At 40.8% G+C, this 17,646-nt stretch overlaps 2 protein-coding genes and 1 long non-coding RNA gene across 3 annotated transcripts in view; 1 reads left to right on the forward strand and 2 right to left on the reverse strand.

Annotated features, from left to right (window-relative positions):
• The window catches only part of LOC143116936 (NACHT, LRR and PYD domains-containing protein 3-like), a 63,019-nt gene that overhangs the window by 13,953 nt on the left and 31,420 nt on the right, over positions 1-17,646 (reverse strand). Inside the window, exons 10-12 of the mRNA XM_076278334.1 lie at positions 9,122-9,292; positions 1,172-1,345; positions 437-607 (exon numbers count right to left, since the gene is read on the reverse strand). Coding sequence (XP_076134449.1) covers positions 437-607; positions 1,172-1,345; positions 9,122-9,292 — 516 coding nt within the window. The remainder of the gene's footprint in view (positions 1-436; positions 608-1,171; positions 1,346-9,121; positions 9,293-17,646) is intronic.
• Positions 5,478-6,324, reverse strand: LOC143137662 (uncharacterized). The gene is made up of 3 exons (XR_012990052.1): positions 6,255-6,324; positions 5,901-6,010; positions 5,478-5,774 (listed from the first exon to the last, which is right to left on the reverse strand). It is a non-coding gene; the product is annotated as an uncharacterized LOC143137662 (long non-coding RNA).
• Positions 11,070-12,441, forward strand: LOC143137309 (uncharacterized). Its single transcript, XM_076297576.1, has one exon. It carries the CDS (start codon positions 11,129-11,131, stop codon positions 11,807-11,809), a length of 681 nt encoding a protein of 226 aa, XP_076153691.1. The 5' UTR covers positions 11,070-11,128; the 3' UTR covers positions 11,810-12,441.

The raw sequence follows: 17,646 nt of genomic DNA on the forward strand, positions 1-17,646 counted from the left end.
CCTATCAGCACTATACCTTTTCAGTACCTAAATGACATTGTTGGGCAGTGGACTTTAAGAATAGGCATTATTATTTATAGTAATACAAATTATGGAAAATATCAATACACTACAGAACTGCTCCAATGCTCTAAATACATGTTCAGGCACCATGTAAAACACACTGTACTTGGCCTCTGGCCTCGTGCCTGATTGCAAATAACAGCCATGGTGATATCTGCTACCGATGCCACTCTGACTCGTGCCATATTACGTTATTGTAACATAAGGTGTCACGGACTAGACCAATCCAGAAACAGATTTTGAAACTCTAAGCATAAGCAATAAGGTTCAGCATGTTCAATGCTACTTTTTAGTGCTGACCAATTGATGTTATATTGTCATGTTTTTTCTCCCTAATCAGGAAATCTAAGATGATAATAAAATGTATACCCACCTTAATGTGTGTATTTTGCAGTTAAAACTGGACAATCCTTTTGAGAGAAGCTGAACTCCAGAATCCCCCAGATCATTGTCACTCAAGTCCAGCTGTAGCAGGGAGTTTGGTGATTGTAGAACTGAAGCAACAATCTCACAGGACTTATCTGTGAGTTTACAGTCAGCAAATCTGCAACATTTGACAAAATTATGACAGAACTCAACATATCACTATGCAAGGTTACTTTGAATCAAATCGACTAAATTTAGTGAAATGCACAGAAAATGGTACCAGTGTAAACAGTTGATGCTGCATGTAGATTTGCTGATTATTGATTGATTCATGATTCATTTGTTGCCTGTAGTGAGGACTAGAGTCCTTCTGCAGTAACAGTAACAGGACACATACTGTAGCCTACTTGTTATTCAACACTAGAATTACATTAGAAGCACATTTACTCCTGGGTTTCCCGCTTTTCCTTGATTATGGTATCTGCCAATCAAATGTACTGTTGTTCTGTATGGAGACACTACAGTAGGAAATGTATTTTGTTATTCAAAAGTTTTTTGAATAAAGTTTTTTGCTAAAGTCTGTAAATCAGATGTTCTGTTCTGTGTGGAGATTACACAGTAGGGATGCAATTCCATGTATCCTCACTTATGTAAATGTAAGTATGTATAAATAAATAAACACATAAATAAATAAATAAATCCAGACTACATCTTGATGTTTCTGGTTCTCTAGATTACATACTGAAGTGTTTCAACTTTGCGGTGAGGATCCTCCAGTGTAGCAGATAACAGCTTCTGTGCTGATCCTCCAGAATGATTGTTGTTCACGTACAGATCTTTCACACAGGAGGGGTTTATCATCAGAGCCAGAGCCAGACAGACATAACCTTCATCTGATACACCACACTTGCTGAGTCTGAGAGAGAGAGAACGAGAGAGGGGGGGGGGGGTATTTTATAATTAAAAGCCTGTACACACCAGATACGTCATGAAACCCCGGAGTGAAGATTTCAAGACACAATCGGTTGAGCCCATTAGGTTAGTTCACTCATCCATCCCATCCACACACACACCCTTTGCTGTGACAAAAGTCCATCAATGTATTAGTAGTTCTAATCTAGTAGTTCTAATATAGTTTCTAGATTCTAGTTCAGTCCATGGAGACCGACAGACTTTCCGATCGTGATGGCCGTTCAAACGAGTGTCTTTCAAGAAAAATCCTCCTTGTTAACTAGTCTACGTGTTAGGTTTAGTCTACGTTGACTGTTCCACTAGGTCGCTAAAAGAATGTGTAAAACAAACCGTAGGCTACAGTACCTTTTAGGCGACACACAAACACAACACACCTCTTAGCAGGACCAGCAACGGAGACTGGTCACTGGTGGGCAGGGAAGACACGAGGCGACCGTTACCCTGATAATCGCTGTTGAGTTGGGAAAGTTGGCTGCGCGTGCGATGAGCTTCCAGGCTAACGGTTTCCACTCGAGGCTTTTCCAACGTCCACCAAGTTGTAACGTTAACGTTAAGTTAACTTAGTCTCACTAACGTATGGCAGATACTCCCTCTTCTCTGTCCTTCCCGATCGACAGTAAACAGCTCCCAAGACGTTTGTACCGGAATGTGTTAATACTCTCTTGCTGATCTAGTTAGCACCAGCACTTACCGCTTCAGTCAAATGACTAACGTTAACGTCTTCCCTCAAACAACTGCCACATCCAGCTACTAACTGCTTACCTCCGCAATGTCGACTCAACAGACTCATACTGAAAATAATACGTGACTATCGACCTCAGTGACTGTACGACCTAACTTTACTACAGTAGACTGAACTGTTATGACAGCTTGTAGCCTTTTTAGTAACTTTTTCATCCCACTGTCAAAACCGTGTAGCTTCATGTCTTCTCTTTTTTCCAACTGTCCCGGTTGCTAGGCAGCGACTGCGAGTGCGACGTCACCCAAACCCCACGGGTTTCCCGTTTACCAACAAAACTAGATGCGTGCGCAGCCGTGGGGCAGAAGACGCTTGGTGGCCGTCCACAACGTTATAAACTTAATAGTCGGCTGTTGTAAGCTACAATCAGATTTTTTTGTATATCCCTGTTGTCTCAATGATAATAACATCTCATTTCAGACTATATTTCAGAGTTTGCCGTTCATTTGCATTATTAATATAACATCGTATTTTGTCATTTTTGGCGAAGACATGCATTCCGTTAGGGATATTGAACATATTGAACAATCTAACCATCGTGATTTCGAATTGGTGCAGTTTTCAGCACAACAACTCATTTTATTCTTTTCATGGAGAGCTGCGCACGCATGTTTTTGTGACGTTGCATAGAAATCCATACATAAATAATATTTATCCCATTACATAAAACATAAATCAACTCCAGTTACATAACACATGCACAGGCTATGATATGTTAAAAGTCTGCTAAGAAGCAGAGGACATAGCCTCAGAGACTGATCTGCAGCACTTGTCAGTATAGCCTATAAAACTATGGCAGGCTGCACTGCATCCTGGGTTCAAATGCCTAAATAGCCTATTCTAAACTAACATGATGCACATTCCATTTCTGTTAATGAACATCATTTTTCTTTTCATGCACATCATGTGCATCGAGAAGTTCTCTGTTCATTGTTGCAGTGAGATTCCATTCTATAGAGCCCGCCGAAAAAAATCACCACACCTTAAAAGGGCTTCAATGAATTTATATTAACAGGGACACCATGTCACCATGCTGATTATATTGCTAATTATAACAACAGTGTGCGGGGACTGATATTGTACGCCTATCTTGCCAGTGGCAGGGGGGTTGCTGTCATCACCCCACATTTCATGAACTGTTGTGAAGTTAGGGATTAGGGATTTCAATTAATAGTACCCACCAGGGCCGGAGTGGGGCCACTTTTCAGCCCGGGAGTTTCACGCCCAAGACCGGCCCACTTTTTTAGTGGTGGTGGAAATTAGATAAATAAAGCAACATTTCAGCTCTTACTATCCTGTAGTTTTTATTAGTAGACTACCAATATTCCACTATTCCACAAGGATAGGTTGATACGGTTGATAACAAAAACAGGAAGGAAGAAATAAAGCATTTGAAATGTATCCCACAATTCCACTAAGAGGCATATTGAACTATTGTTTACATGTTTTTTTTTTTGCATGGGTCAGCTATCATGTTGTTGTTTGGTGATTTGCTCCTTTACTACACCCACTTCCGCCGCTATAATCATGGCTATCATAAGTTGCCACTTATGTTTGTCTTCTTCAAAAAAATCTGGAAGCTTGGCACATTTGGCAGCATTTTCCTCCAATACTTTTCGTCTTTTTTACCTGGCCTTTTCAGTCCCTCAAGGCCTCTTTCTACCATCCATCCTCCCTGACGGATCACTACGGTAGGGCCGGCCCGGCTGGTATCTAAACTTTTTAGAAAAGACGGGCTATATGGACCCAACTAATTAACTCTTGGGAGGGGAGAACAACCCATGCAGAGGCTGAGGTGTTAGGCATAGAATGCGAACGTGTGTAGCAAACTTTAAGAGAAGATAGACTAACGTGGCAAATGTCAATATTTTCCCCTCGACCGTCCCAAAAGTTAAGCGGCCCACCGGAAATGTTCCCGATTCTCCCGATTACCCACTCCGGGCCTGGTACCCACTGTAAAATATCAAATTAGTCCTTTCAGTATACTAAGTCCTTCCTTAGTATTTTCAGTGTAATTTTACTACTAAGGTCTTTGATCATTGTAAGGGCCCTCTATTATGCTAGGCTATATCATTTTCAAGACAATAGGCTACCCATATCTGGGAAAATATGATGATCATGCATGCATATATATTATGTCAGCCTTTATGTCAAGTGAAAATACTTTGTGTCTCATGATTGTTGCATTCATGTCACCTGAAGCATGCTGGTAGAAATATCTATTCATAAGCACAGTTGATCTGTGCATGCCATGATCAACTTTTGATTCTTTGATATGGAAAGCAGGTTCTTTATTTTGGGCTGCTATTAGGCTACATTAGAATTTCAGCCCAAAGTTGGATACCATGTAGAAAGTTGCTGCAATTTCAAAACTCAGGAACGGGAACGGCTAATGTACAATAGAATGCTTCACTCTAAGAAATGGAAGTACCAGTGTGTACCTAAGTCGGTACAAATGCTTGTCGCTGGGGCAGTACCCTTTTGAAGTACAATACTGTACCCATGAATGCAGGTACATTTGTGTACCCTAGCCATCTGTACCCATCAAGGTACACTTGTGTACCTGCAATGACTAAAATGTACCTGTATAAATCATTATCACATAGTACCCTTAAAAGGTACTATTCTGTACTTCAAGGGTACAACCCCAGTGAAAATTTAAGGTGGTATAACTAAAATATATGCACAACCAGTAAGTACATTTAAATGTTTATTCTGGGGGGATATTACACACAATACTTCACATGAATACAGGTACAATAAATGTTAACATGTTCATATTAAAAACACATTCATATCAAAACATCAAAGTATCTTATATCCATATCAATATACATATTCACATAAAACATGTTATGACTCTTAAGTGTAAATAATAAAACACTTTGGTTTACAATATTTTGCCTGAGTAGCCACATTGTGTTTATAGGCAGAAGGAAAAAAATATATTAATTTGCACGATAGCACTAATAACACCTTTATATGATCTATAAAATACCAATATTTGAGTTAGTAATTACTTCAACAAACCTTGTATGCTTTCAAGTTCATGTTAATACTCGTGTATGAGTGATGAAAATACAGTATCTGCTTGCCATAACCATTACACGTGCAAAATTAACAAAGTCCTTGCAGTAACTTAGTAGCTTTGATCTTAGATCTCATTCACAGTGCATACACCTTAGAATTGAGTGAACGATATGTGTGATGTAATGAGTCATATAGCGACATTTTAGAGTAGTATCTCAGAAAACAATGTGCAAGCCTTTGGGAAATATTAGCAAGCCTGTAAAAATGTACAATATATTGTTACAATGTTCATTACCTCACCAATAAATCAATCAATCAGAAAATACACTCCAATTCTTCCAATCATGAGGCGAGCCATTAAAAAGGCAAGAGTCTCAAAAGGCACCAAAGTTCAATTTCAAAAACTGGCAGAAATCCAACATATTCTTCAGGAGAATGTGCTAAGTAAAGGTCAACAGCAGTGGAGGCTGCTGTTTTCCCCCTCTTCAACTTCTGTTCCTCTGCATATATCCACTTTGACTTAGACTGGAACCTTGATCTACAGGACGTTCACATATTTTCAATAGCAGTGGTAGCCTCACCAATGACAGCAGGGGTTTTACATCTGTTGGAAGCAAAATGCACAAACCTCAGAATAAGATTTTTTTCAACCACACAAATAAATAGCCTCAGACAGATTGTGTAAAATACCTTGTCTAATACATGTATGTAACTATATCAATCTGCTCACCTGGCATAGATCAGCGCTGAGTCATTACAAGTTCCATGGACCGGCTGACTCTCCCAAACTTCTCCTTACTCCTTTTCACTCTATCTTCATGAAGAAAGCTGCCTAATCCACTAGTTTGAGAGACAAATGCCATGCAATAGAATAATATAATTAAACAAAATGACACAACAATGAAATAGCACAAAGATAATCTTAACCAATATATAAATTGCTATTGGACTAAAAGTTGTCTGTATTATTATAATTTGCATAATTTATTATGCAATACTTTTCTATATGTATTTGTACTTTTCTATATGTAACATCAATAAGAAAAATACCATTACAAAAAAAACACCAAGTTGGGTAACTTACGTAGCCATTAGATCCTTTAGGAAAGGTAAGCTTACTTCCAAGTGGTCATATTCTGCCTTGATGGGTATCTGTGAGAAGGATTAACGTTAGATTTACATTAGACCATTATCAAGCTCTGAGTGACTTTATAACATTATAGAATGGTTCTGAGTTGCTCCCTCTAGCTTCTAACTAGATAAGCAATGACAAACAGGATGTTCTGGTGAACATAGGCAACTCAACTAATTCATTTTCACCTAAACAAAATGACGGTGTTGAGAGTGATCATGCTTACTGCATGTATGCACATACCAGGCTTCTTTCACCTGCACTACCGTTGATATTAAAGGAGAATTCCGGTGTGATTTTGACCTAAAGTGTTTTGAAACATGATACCGAGTGTGAACGTATGTCTCATAGCCCATCTCGGCTTGTCCCCTGCACTCCGAAATCTGGCGCTAGTTAGCCGATGCTACCAACAAGGCGGTCAATGGTTGTGCCTCGGCATCGGCATAGCCATGCAAATAAATCACTGTTTTACACCATTTACGAGGCTCAATGTATCTCCACACTTCATTGGTAGACTTCCAAGGGCCCTGAGATTTAAAACGAGACATTGAGAACTTTGAAAAAGCACTGGTAGTTTACTTACAAGACGATTTATACAGACAGTATCTTCTCGAAGTTTAGCGTTTGCAGCCATCTTGAATTTAGTCACGATAAGTCGAGCGACGAGTAAGAATGAACAGGTATGATAAGGGATCAGATTCCAAAAATAATTCTGTGGAAATGCATGGATTACAGTTTCTTCCAGTAGCAGCAACTGGAATCCATGCATTTCCACGGAATTATTTTTGGAATCTGATCCCTTATCATACCTGTTCATTCTTACTCGTCGCTCGACTTATCGTGACTAAATTCAAGATGGCTGCAAACGCTAAACTTCGAGAAGATACTGTCTGTATATATCGTCTTGTAAGTAAACTACCAGTGCTTTTTCAAAGTTCTCAATGTCTCGTTTTAAATGTCAGGGCCCTTGGAAGTCTGCCAATGAAGTGTGGAGATACATTGAGCCTCGTAAATGGTGTAAAACAGTGATTTATTTGCATGGCTATGCCGATGCCGAGGCACAACCATTGACCGCCTTGTTGGTAGCATCGGCTAACTAGCGCCAGATTTCGGAGTGCAGGGGACAAGCCGAGATGGGCTATGAGACATACGTTCACACTCGGTATCATGTTTCAAAACACTTTAGGTCAAAATCACACCGGAATTCTCCTTTAAACCAGCCTTTCAGGGAAGTTAGCAAGTATGTATGGCTAACAGTGCTAGGATATACGCATATATCTATGGGCTAAGCTAGTTAGGATAATGATTGCTAGTGAAAGTTGGCTTCCACAAAAACTTAACATTGACATGGATACACATGCATTATTGAAGGAGTTTGAACTCCATTTAAAAATATCTGAATTCATAGCTAACCTAGTTAGCTAGCGAATATTGCTAGCGTATGCTAATGTTAGCCTTTAAGCCAAGTTACTGTAACAGTAGGCTATTTACAATTTACAAACCGAATTTCGATAAATTGCAACTACACCTTACCTCTGAATAGCTTTGCCTCCTCTTCCACAAAGATTATTCCATTCTGCACATGTGTTTTCTCACACCAAGCTCCTCACTGAAAGTTGCTCCATTTCTTGGTGTGTGAAATGAACAAAGTTAAGGGGAAAAATAACGGTTGCTCCCGTCCCGAATCTCCTCCCCCAACAACTTTTGAGTGACAGGCCATGTACTTTTTGTACCCTTAGGTACAAATATGGTCCCTTTGCGAAAAGGTACATTAATGATCCAGGAACGGTACATATTAGTACTTTAGGGGCTCAATTTTGTTCCCTTTAAGGTACAGGGTCAAAAGTTGTACCTAAAAGAACAAAAGTGTACCCCAACCGTACCCCTATTTTTGAGAGTGTTCATATTGTTGTGTTCGGTAAGGTCTGCTGTTTATTCTGATAGCCTATATAATTTACCATGCGCTGAGTTTGTGAGATACTGTATACCACCGACAGTAATGGGTGGAGATGGACGAAGCGCTGTGTGCTGTGAATGGAAATATGATGAAATGTCATGTAGGCCTATGCCCAACGTTAATTTTCACGCAAACCATTTATTACAGCACATAGCCGCTAATTCATTGGAATGCTCCGGTTCCGCTCTTTTGTTTGACATCTTGATTTATGTGAGATAAGTACTCCGTGAGCTATTCAGCAGAGAATAATGGATGTGAATTTGGACGCATATATTATTACTATATATTTTTAGGGGGCTTTTGATCATCTTAGGGTGGCTTCAGCCCCCCCAAAATAGGTCTAACGACGTCCTTGTGTGAAATGATGGTTAGGTGGTGGGGAAAGCTGTCTGTGGTGGAGTTCTCACTCTTGAAAACCTGGGAAAGTCTGATGTAACGTAAATTCTATGTGACTTTGGCATAAGACATATCTCATATACAACATCATACAATACAATATCATACATTGTGTCAGCCTTTTCTGCTTGTCATTCTACTTATGACATCGCTGACATCAGAACCCTATAAAACGCCAATAATTGGTCAGGAACTCTATTGCATACGAAATTTCACATCAAACGAGACAGTTTCAATTTTTTTTTTTATTATTGCATTTTTTTTTTTTCATTTTAATTTCGTCCTCAGTGAGTACAGACTAATTAGAATAACTGTGTTTATTAACCTGCTTAATTTTGTGTGAATTTCATCCGAAAAATTGGACTTGGTGTGGACAGGCCTTAAGACACATAAAACACCAACCAAACCATAATGTGCCACACTAGTCCTAATAATAATCCTTTACAAAGACATGTCTAACACCAACCTTAATGTCTGCAGTTTGCAGTTAGGGCTAGACAGTCCCTTAGAGAGAAGCTGAACTCCAGAATCCCCCAGGTCATTGTGACTTAGGTCCAACTCTGTCAGGGAGTTTGGTGACTGTAGAACAGCAGCCACAATTCCACAGGACTTCTCTGAGAGTTTGCATTCAGCAAGTCTGCATAACAACACAAATAAAGACAAAATATTGCAGAGATGGATAAATGTAAGGGATACAATGTGCCCCGATAAATCAACACAATCAAGTGATCACATTCAAAGTAAACATATGTATAACACATACACACACAGTAGACCAGAGGAGGCTCCTTCATTGAGGAAAGGGAGGAACACCCTCCCTAAAATTTCAAAGAAAAATAAAAAATATATAAAGTGAATTACTAATCTGATAAATTACTGTTAATATTACTATTTTTAACACTTTGAATGAATAAAATCGTTCCCCTAGGTCAAAATGCCAACAGCACCCCCTATCGCTATTGAAAATTACTGTATGGAGGAGCTTCCTCAAGCCCCTCATTGAAGTCCATTATAAACGCCTCGGACCCGCTCGGACCCCAGCGGCTCGTGAATCACGTCGTTTTCAATGGCCAAGGGAGGAAGCTCCTCCGTACAGTAATTTTCAATTGCGATAGGGGGTGCTGTTTTTAGCGGCAACGGTTCAAGAACGTTATCTGCAGTCTACAAATCTTATGTTGAACGGAAAGCTTGTTTGTTGTTTGCTCGTGAAATAAACTGTCCTGAATCAGAGGACAATCTCAAATCTTTTATACATTCAAATACACTGCGAATACACTGATGTATGATGAATGTTTATCAAAGCAGGAAGACCAGCTCCAAAAATTCATATTCCAAAACAAGATGGTAAGGCTACTGTAGGCTACTGAATGCTACACAGTCAGATAGGCTACTCATGGCTAACTGGTAACGTTAGCACAGAAAACAATCAGCCATATAGCCTACTGCTGGCCTGTCACATACGTGGACAGTTCACTTGGTGATAAAACATTTTTGGATAGTTATGCGTTGTTATAATCATCCAAGTTATGCCTTAACTAAACAATTGTTAAATAAGGTTCTTGTTGTTATGTTCTATGGTTTTATAAAACAAGTGTCTATTTTTATTATTATAAACTTGTCTGCCAATGTATTACACTGAGCAAAACTTCCAGACTTTCCGTAATTTTGCATATCTGGAAAACAGTATTTCATAACTAGACCTACATATCTTCCCTGACTTCCCAGACCTAAATTTACATTTATTTACATTTACATTTATTAATATTACTATTATTATTTACCCATAGTATGCTTCACTGACAAATGTTGATGTTGATGCTTCATCATCACATAGACCAAAGGTAATCAAAAATTAATGTTTACTTATGAATATAACTTTTTTGTTAAAGGTCTATTTTCGAATGCAGAACATAACCTTTTGTTTCTGAGAATTTATACATTTGTCTTTCTATGTATCTTTCTTTCTATGATGGTTGGTATAGCTGTATTTCTATCTATTCCGAGGGATTACGGTAAGCGAATCGCGTCATTTCCTGTTTGTAGTGTCAGAGTGGCTGCTCTCACGCTAGCTTGCTCCTGTTTTCTTTCCACGTAATCCACTTAAATTAGACTACACCTAGGTTTTATTTACGTAAAAACTCCACTCTTAACCACTCGTGTAGCCAATTCACTTGTCTAATATAATTCACTTGTCTAATCTATCTTAAGGACGATGGCAGGGTCCTCTGCTGCCCCTGCCTCTCCTATTTCCGATTCTCTCCGTTGCCCGGCGTGTCACATGCTAGCTAACTCTTCAGCCTCCTTTAGTGGACATGCTACTTGTAAAAAATGCAGACTAATAGCTAACTTGGAGGCGAGGATAGGTGAACTAGAGAATCGTATCCACACACTGGATCAGATTAGCAAACAGCTAGTGGCAGAACCTTTGGTAAATTGTGTGGATGCACCAGCCGACTGCACAGTTAGCGCAACCATGACAGCCCCCTCGCAGCAAGGGGATAGTTCTTGGGTGACTGTTAGGGGAGCCAGACCCAAGCGAAAGCAGCCCGTTGGGCCTGTTTCGCCTGGATCTAAATCCAAACGAAGGAAGCCCACTGCTAACCACCAACCTATTCATGTTTCTAATAGATTCTCCCCCCTAGCTAGAGAAACCGAGAAACCTGCTACTCTGGTCATTGGCGCTTCTACTATACGAAACGTGATGCTAGCGACTCCATCGGCCATAGTAAAATCGATATCTGGGGCCAGAGCTAACGACATCGAATCAAATTTGAAAGTGCTGGCTAAAGCTAATCGTAAATACTCGAAAATAGTTATCCACACTGGCACTAATGACGTCCGATTGCGTCAATCGGAGATCACCATACAAAACTTTATCTCCGTGTGCAGGTTCGCGCAACAGATGTCTGACTCTGTAACTTTCTCTGGACCCATACCCATTAAAAGAGGTGATGAAATGCTCAGCAGAATTTCGGACCTCAACCGATGGCTGTCAAAGTGGTGTGCCAATAACAATGTGGGCTTCATAGATAACTTTAGCTCCTTCTGGGGGAAACCTGGACTGTTGAAAAGAGACGGTATCCATCCCACATGGGAGGGTACTGCCCTCCTTTCAAGGAACATAGACCGTCACTTAACCGAGGCTAGTTCCTGACGAACCAGAGATCCAGGAAGCAGAGATAAGGTCTTACACAGATCTCTGCCGTCCTAACAGTCACCCAGGTATACAGGGCACACAAGGCCAAATAGAGAGCGTGTCTGTACCAAGACTGTCAACTCTTACTCGACCCACTAGGGGAATTATTCGTAGCAATCTTATTACGATAAAAACTTCTTCGGTGAAGCAAATTCCTCCAAAAACGCAACTTACACTTGCTTTACTTAATATTCGATCACTGTCAAGTAAAACTGCCTTGGTTAATGAAATTATTACTGACAATCATATAGATGTTATGTGTCTTACTGAAACCTGGCTTAAACCAGATGAATACCTTCCATTAAATGAGTCTACACCTCCCTCCCATTTGAATTATCATGTACCACGCCACACTGGCAGGGGAGGTGGAGTAGCTACAATCTATCTATCTAGTCTTCTCACATCTCCCAAGCTCACACACAAGTTTAAATCTTTTGAAGTTCTAGTCCTCAATTTTTTACCGCCAGACTGGAAAACTAATCAGCCTGTAACTGTGGTCACATTGTACAGACCCCCTGGCCCCTACACTGATTTCTTAGAGGAATTTTCTGATTTCCTTTCTACTTTAACTATCCAAACAGAAAAAATACTTATATTGGGTGATTTTAATATTCATATGGATAATGTGCACGATTGTCTCACAATTGCATTTCAATCCCTAATTGACCATGTCGGGTTCTGCCAAAATGTTAATTCGCCCACGCACCGACATAACCATACTATTGATCTAGTCTTATCATACGGCATAAACATAGAGCAGTTAACAATCTTGCCACAACACCCGACCTTAACTGACCACCATCTAATTACTTTTACAATGACATTACAACATGCAGTACCCAATTTAGCTGAATACTACAGCCGCGGCTTATCTGAAAAAACTAATGCAGACTTTCTAGAAAAAATTTCGCTTACGCTTGCCCCATTCCGGACTCATGTAGTAGGCCTATCAGAAGGCCCATTCCTTAATCCAGCCGAGGTCGACTTGTTAACTGATAATGTGATGAACTCATTACGCTCAACCCTTGATTCAGTAGCACCACTCAAAAAGAGAATGAGAAAACAAGTAAGGCGTGCTCCATGGTATACCACACAGACAAAAACACTCAAACGAACAGCGCGTAAACTTGAACAAAAATGGCGTACCACTAAATTGGAAGTTTTTCGCCAAGCATGGAAAGATAGCCTTATCACCTACAAAAAAGCACTCAACGAAGCCAAGTCAACTTACTACTCCTCGCTGATCGAAGAAAACAAAAACAATACAAAATTTCTCTTTACCACAATCTCCCGCCTGACGAAGAACCACACCGAAGTAACCGAATCTATCCCTATTTGCCTAAACAGTAATGACTTCATGAACTTTTTCAATGACAAAATTGAAACAATTAGAGATAAGATTAATATCCAGTCAGTCTCACCAAATATTTATACTCCATTGCTGAACGGTAGCGAAAACATAATTGAATCACAGATGAGACGAACAACGTTGAATTCATTTACACCTATTGACATATTAGACCTCACTTCCACAATCTCTTCATCAAAATCTACAACTAGTCTACTAGATCCTATTCCTACTCATCTTCTGAAGACTGCTCTTCCTTTGTTGGATAATGCTTTGCTCCAGATTATAAATAACTCACTGCTATCAGGCCATGTACCACAGTCGTTTAAGTTATCTGTCATTAAGCCATCCCTCAAAAAGCCTACCCTTGACCCTAACAACCTGGCCAACTATAGGCCTATATCTAATCTCCCTTTTTTGTCAAAAATACTAGAAAAAATAGTGTCGAAACAAATTGGTACCTTCTTGCATATGAATAAAATCCAAGAATTATATCAGTCTGGTTTCAGAGCTCACCACAGTACTGAATCAGCCTTAGTTAAAGTTTTTAATGACCTCCTCATCGCTGCCGATAATGGACATATATCAATATTGGTCCTCCTGGACCTCAGTGCTGCCTTTGACACCATAGACCACAACATACTACTCCACAGGCTTGAACATTCGATAGGCATTAAAGACTCAGCACTCGCTTGGTTTAGATCATACCTTTCCAACCGCAGACAATTTGTACAGGTTCACAATGAACCATCTACCCAGACTATGGTAAAATATGGGGTGCCTCAAGGCTCAGTACTAGGGCCCCTGTTATTTTCTCTCTATATGCTTCCTCTAGGCTCAGAAATTAGGAAACACGGCATTAAATTTCATTCTTATGCAGACGATACACAACTATACCTTTCCATAAAACCTGACGAATTGACTCCGTTAGCCAAACTTGACACATGTATACGAGACATAAAGACATGGATGACAAACAATTTCCTGCTTTTGAACTCAGATAAAACAGAAGTCATGGTTTTAGGTCCTAAAAAGATGAGGGATATCCTATCCTCATCACAGGCTACATTTACTGATCTCCGACTATCCTCATCCACATGTGTTAAAAATCTAGGAGTTACAATTGACCAAGACCTATCACTAAGTAATCACATAAAACAGATTACCAAAGTTTCATTCTATCATTTAAGGAACATTTCAAAGATAAGGAAGTCTTTATCCCTACCAGACGCTGAGAAATTAATCCATGCTTTTGTCACCTCAAGGATTGATTATTGCAATGCTCTATACGCTGGCTGCAATAACACCTGTCTAAAGAGCTTACAGCTTATACAAAATGCAGCTGCTCGCACACTCACTAGAACTAAAAAATATGAACATATTTCCCCTATCCTGGCATCTCTACACTGGCTGCCTGTTAGAAGTCGCATTGACTTCAAAATATTACTTCTAACATACAAAGCCATTAATGGCCAGGCACCAGAATATATTAAAGATCTCCTAGTTCCATATAACCCACCCAGACCGCTACGATCACAGAATACTGGCCTTCTTGTAATTCCAAGAATCTCAAAAACTACAGTAGGAGGCAGAGCTTTCAGCTATCGCGCACCCCTCCTCTGGAATAATCTTCCTACCTCAATTCGACTAGCAGACACCCTCCCTATTTTTAAGTCTAGACTTAAAACATACCTCTTTACTGCCTCCCATAGTTAGGTATGGTGCGTGGAAATTCACCCACCTCAGGGTTTTTTGGAATGGACCACCCTGCTGAGTCCTCGTGTGACTGGCACCCCAGTCGCACGTGCGATGGTGGTCACTGACCATACCTGCGCTGGTGTCGACTACCCCTCACCATGCCTTAGTTATGCTGCTATAGCATAGTGCTGTCATGGACTTTTCATGTGTCACGCCGTACAACCCCCCCCCTCTCCTCTCCCCCCTTCTCTCTCTCTCTCTCTCAACTCTCCCTCTCTTGCCTATTCCCACCATGGTATACTGTAACAATATATAGTACTACTGATTACTTATTGACATTAACCATTCTGATTTTCAGTAATACTAACCCACTCTACATCTCTCTTTCTTCCCCCTTACTGTACCTCACTTGTGAGGTATATCATCACCAGCCATCAACCATCCGTGTGTTGGCCCTCCTCTCACCCATCTCACCTGAAGTCCCATCCTCGACTGCCCTATTACTGCCCCCTATCTGGACTCCTGGCCCGTACAGCCTAGCGACCCACCACCAGCCTATGACAACTCTGCCTGGATTACTGGCCCATCCACCAACCCACCACATGCCCCTCGGAAACTCCCTTCCCCTGGACAATCCCAATGCTGGACTATTGAACTTTCTGTCACTAAATCAGGAATAACGAATTACCATAACGGATACGTAATCATCCCACCTCTTGTAACTTTCAGCTCAAGTGCTTAACACCATGTCTTATTCTCTACACCCGACTATCATATGCATTTGTCATGTATACAGACCTTACTGTCATGTACTGACCCTAGGCAGATGGGTCAGGCCCTTGAGTCGTGGATCTGCTCGAGGTTTCTTCCTATATATATCTCCAATTCTAGGGAGTTTTTCCTCGCCCCTGTTACCCATGGGCCTCTCTCTTGCTTTCCTTTTCTTCCTTTCTTTCCTTCTTTCTCTGATTGCCTACATTCTGTAAAGCGCCATGATACATGTGTTATGTTTTGGCGCTCTATAAGCACAATAAATTGAATTGAAATTGAATTGGTACAGCTTCCCTACAGTCTCAGATAGCAGTCTCAGATGGGAGACACTTCATGAGTGGGAATATCCCAGGACATTACATATTACGCGAGTATACCCTTTACCAACGGCACTCTCATTCATGTTGTATATTCTGTTCACTTGCAGGTTTCAGAGAAGGCTGGTAGAGCTCTCTATGTGTGAGCTGTGGGAGATAACCCAGAACTGACAACCACCTAAAGAAGAGGTGGCGATAATGGCTCTCCAAGAGGAGGTTGTGAGTTTGAAGGCTTTTATTCAACAATGTTTGTGTTTTCATACAGATGTGAACTTTTACATTAAAATTTACATGTTTAACTTTTGGTGTCCACATTACTGAAGACTTAACATGGACTGTTAACACTCAATATGTTCTGAAGAAGTCCAGACAACGACTCTACTTCCTTCGTCAGCTAAGGAAATTCAAAGTTTCTACATCCATCATGAAGGCCTTCTACACTTCAGCGGTTGAGAGTGTTCTAACTGGTAGCATCCTCACCTGGTATGGGAACTCCACAGTTAGAGATTGTAGTACTCTGCAGAGAGTAGTGCGCTCAGCTGAACGTACTATAAGAACTCAACTCCCTGCTCTACAAGATATCTATTCCAGAAGAGTACTCCTAAGAGCCCAAAAGATTCTGAAGGACTCTTCTCATCCTAACAATGGATTATTCCTACCACTGAAATCAAAAAGACGCCTATGTAGTCACAAAGCCAGAACTGAGAGACTCAGGAGAAGTTTTTATCCCCAGGCCATCCGAACTCTGAACTCACACTATACTGACTTTGCACACATTCACTCCTCAGCACTCTCAAACATTTCCCAACTCTGAACTCACACTATACTGACTTTGCACTCATTCACTACTCAGCACTCATGACCCCCCCCCCCCACACACACCTACAAGACTTTTAGCACTTTTACATCCCTCTCCCTATGCTACAGACCTTTTATTTATTTTCTTATTTCATCACACACACACACACACACACACACACACACACACACACACACATATCTGACTTTCTCCAACTTTTGCACATCTCCATAGAACTTTTTATTTATTATTTTTGATTTCTCCTCCATCTACCCATGTCCTTGATTGCCTAGCCTTTCTGCCCCCCCCCCCCACACCCCACCATCACCTCACATACATACAGCACACTGCTTGCTACAGTAAGCCTCCTCTACATACTTGCTGCACACTGCCCCCTCCCCCCCCCTACATACACAGCACATTGTCTTCAGGATCTTCTCCAACACACATCCTCTACATACTTACAGCACACTGCCCCCACCTACCCACACACACACACACACACAGTCACTGCTCCACTCCCCTCCCGCCCACACACACATCTTCACTGTCATCACTCACATACATCATACATACAGTACTCTGCTTGCAATAGTAAGTCCCTTCACCATACTTGCAGTACACTGCCCCCCCCCCCCACATACACAGCACATTATTTCATCAGGAAGCTTCTCCAATACACATCCCCAACATACTTACAGCACACTGCCCCCCCCCCCCCCCCAATACACAGCACATTGTCTCATGAGGAAGCTTCTCCAACACACATATTGCACACTGCCCTCTCCCCACATACACAGCACACTATCACATCTCCCCTGTCATCCCCCCAACACACACACCAAGACCCCTGGCAGTTGGG

Source organism: Alosa pseudoharengus, unplaced genomic scaffold (assembly GCF_046254945.1).
Source record: "Alosa pseudoharengus isolate Yale_2024_CS ecotype anadromous, Long Island Sound unplaced genomic scaffold, YU_APseudo_1.1 YU_APseudo_1.1_scf_1, whole genome shotgun sequence".
Lineage (NCBI taxonomy): Eukaryota > Metazoa > Chordata > Actinopteri > Clupeiformes > Clupeidae > Alosa > Alosa pseudoharengus.

What these genes read in the sequence shown, in the direction of transcription:
- LOC143137309 (XM_076297576.1), top strand. Translation starts at nt 11,129, where the DNA reads ATGACAGCCCCCTCGCAGCAAGGGGATAGTTCTTGGGTGACTGTTAGG.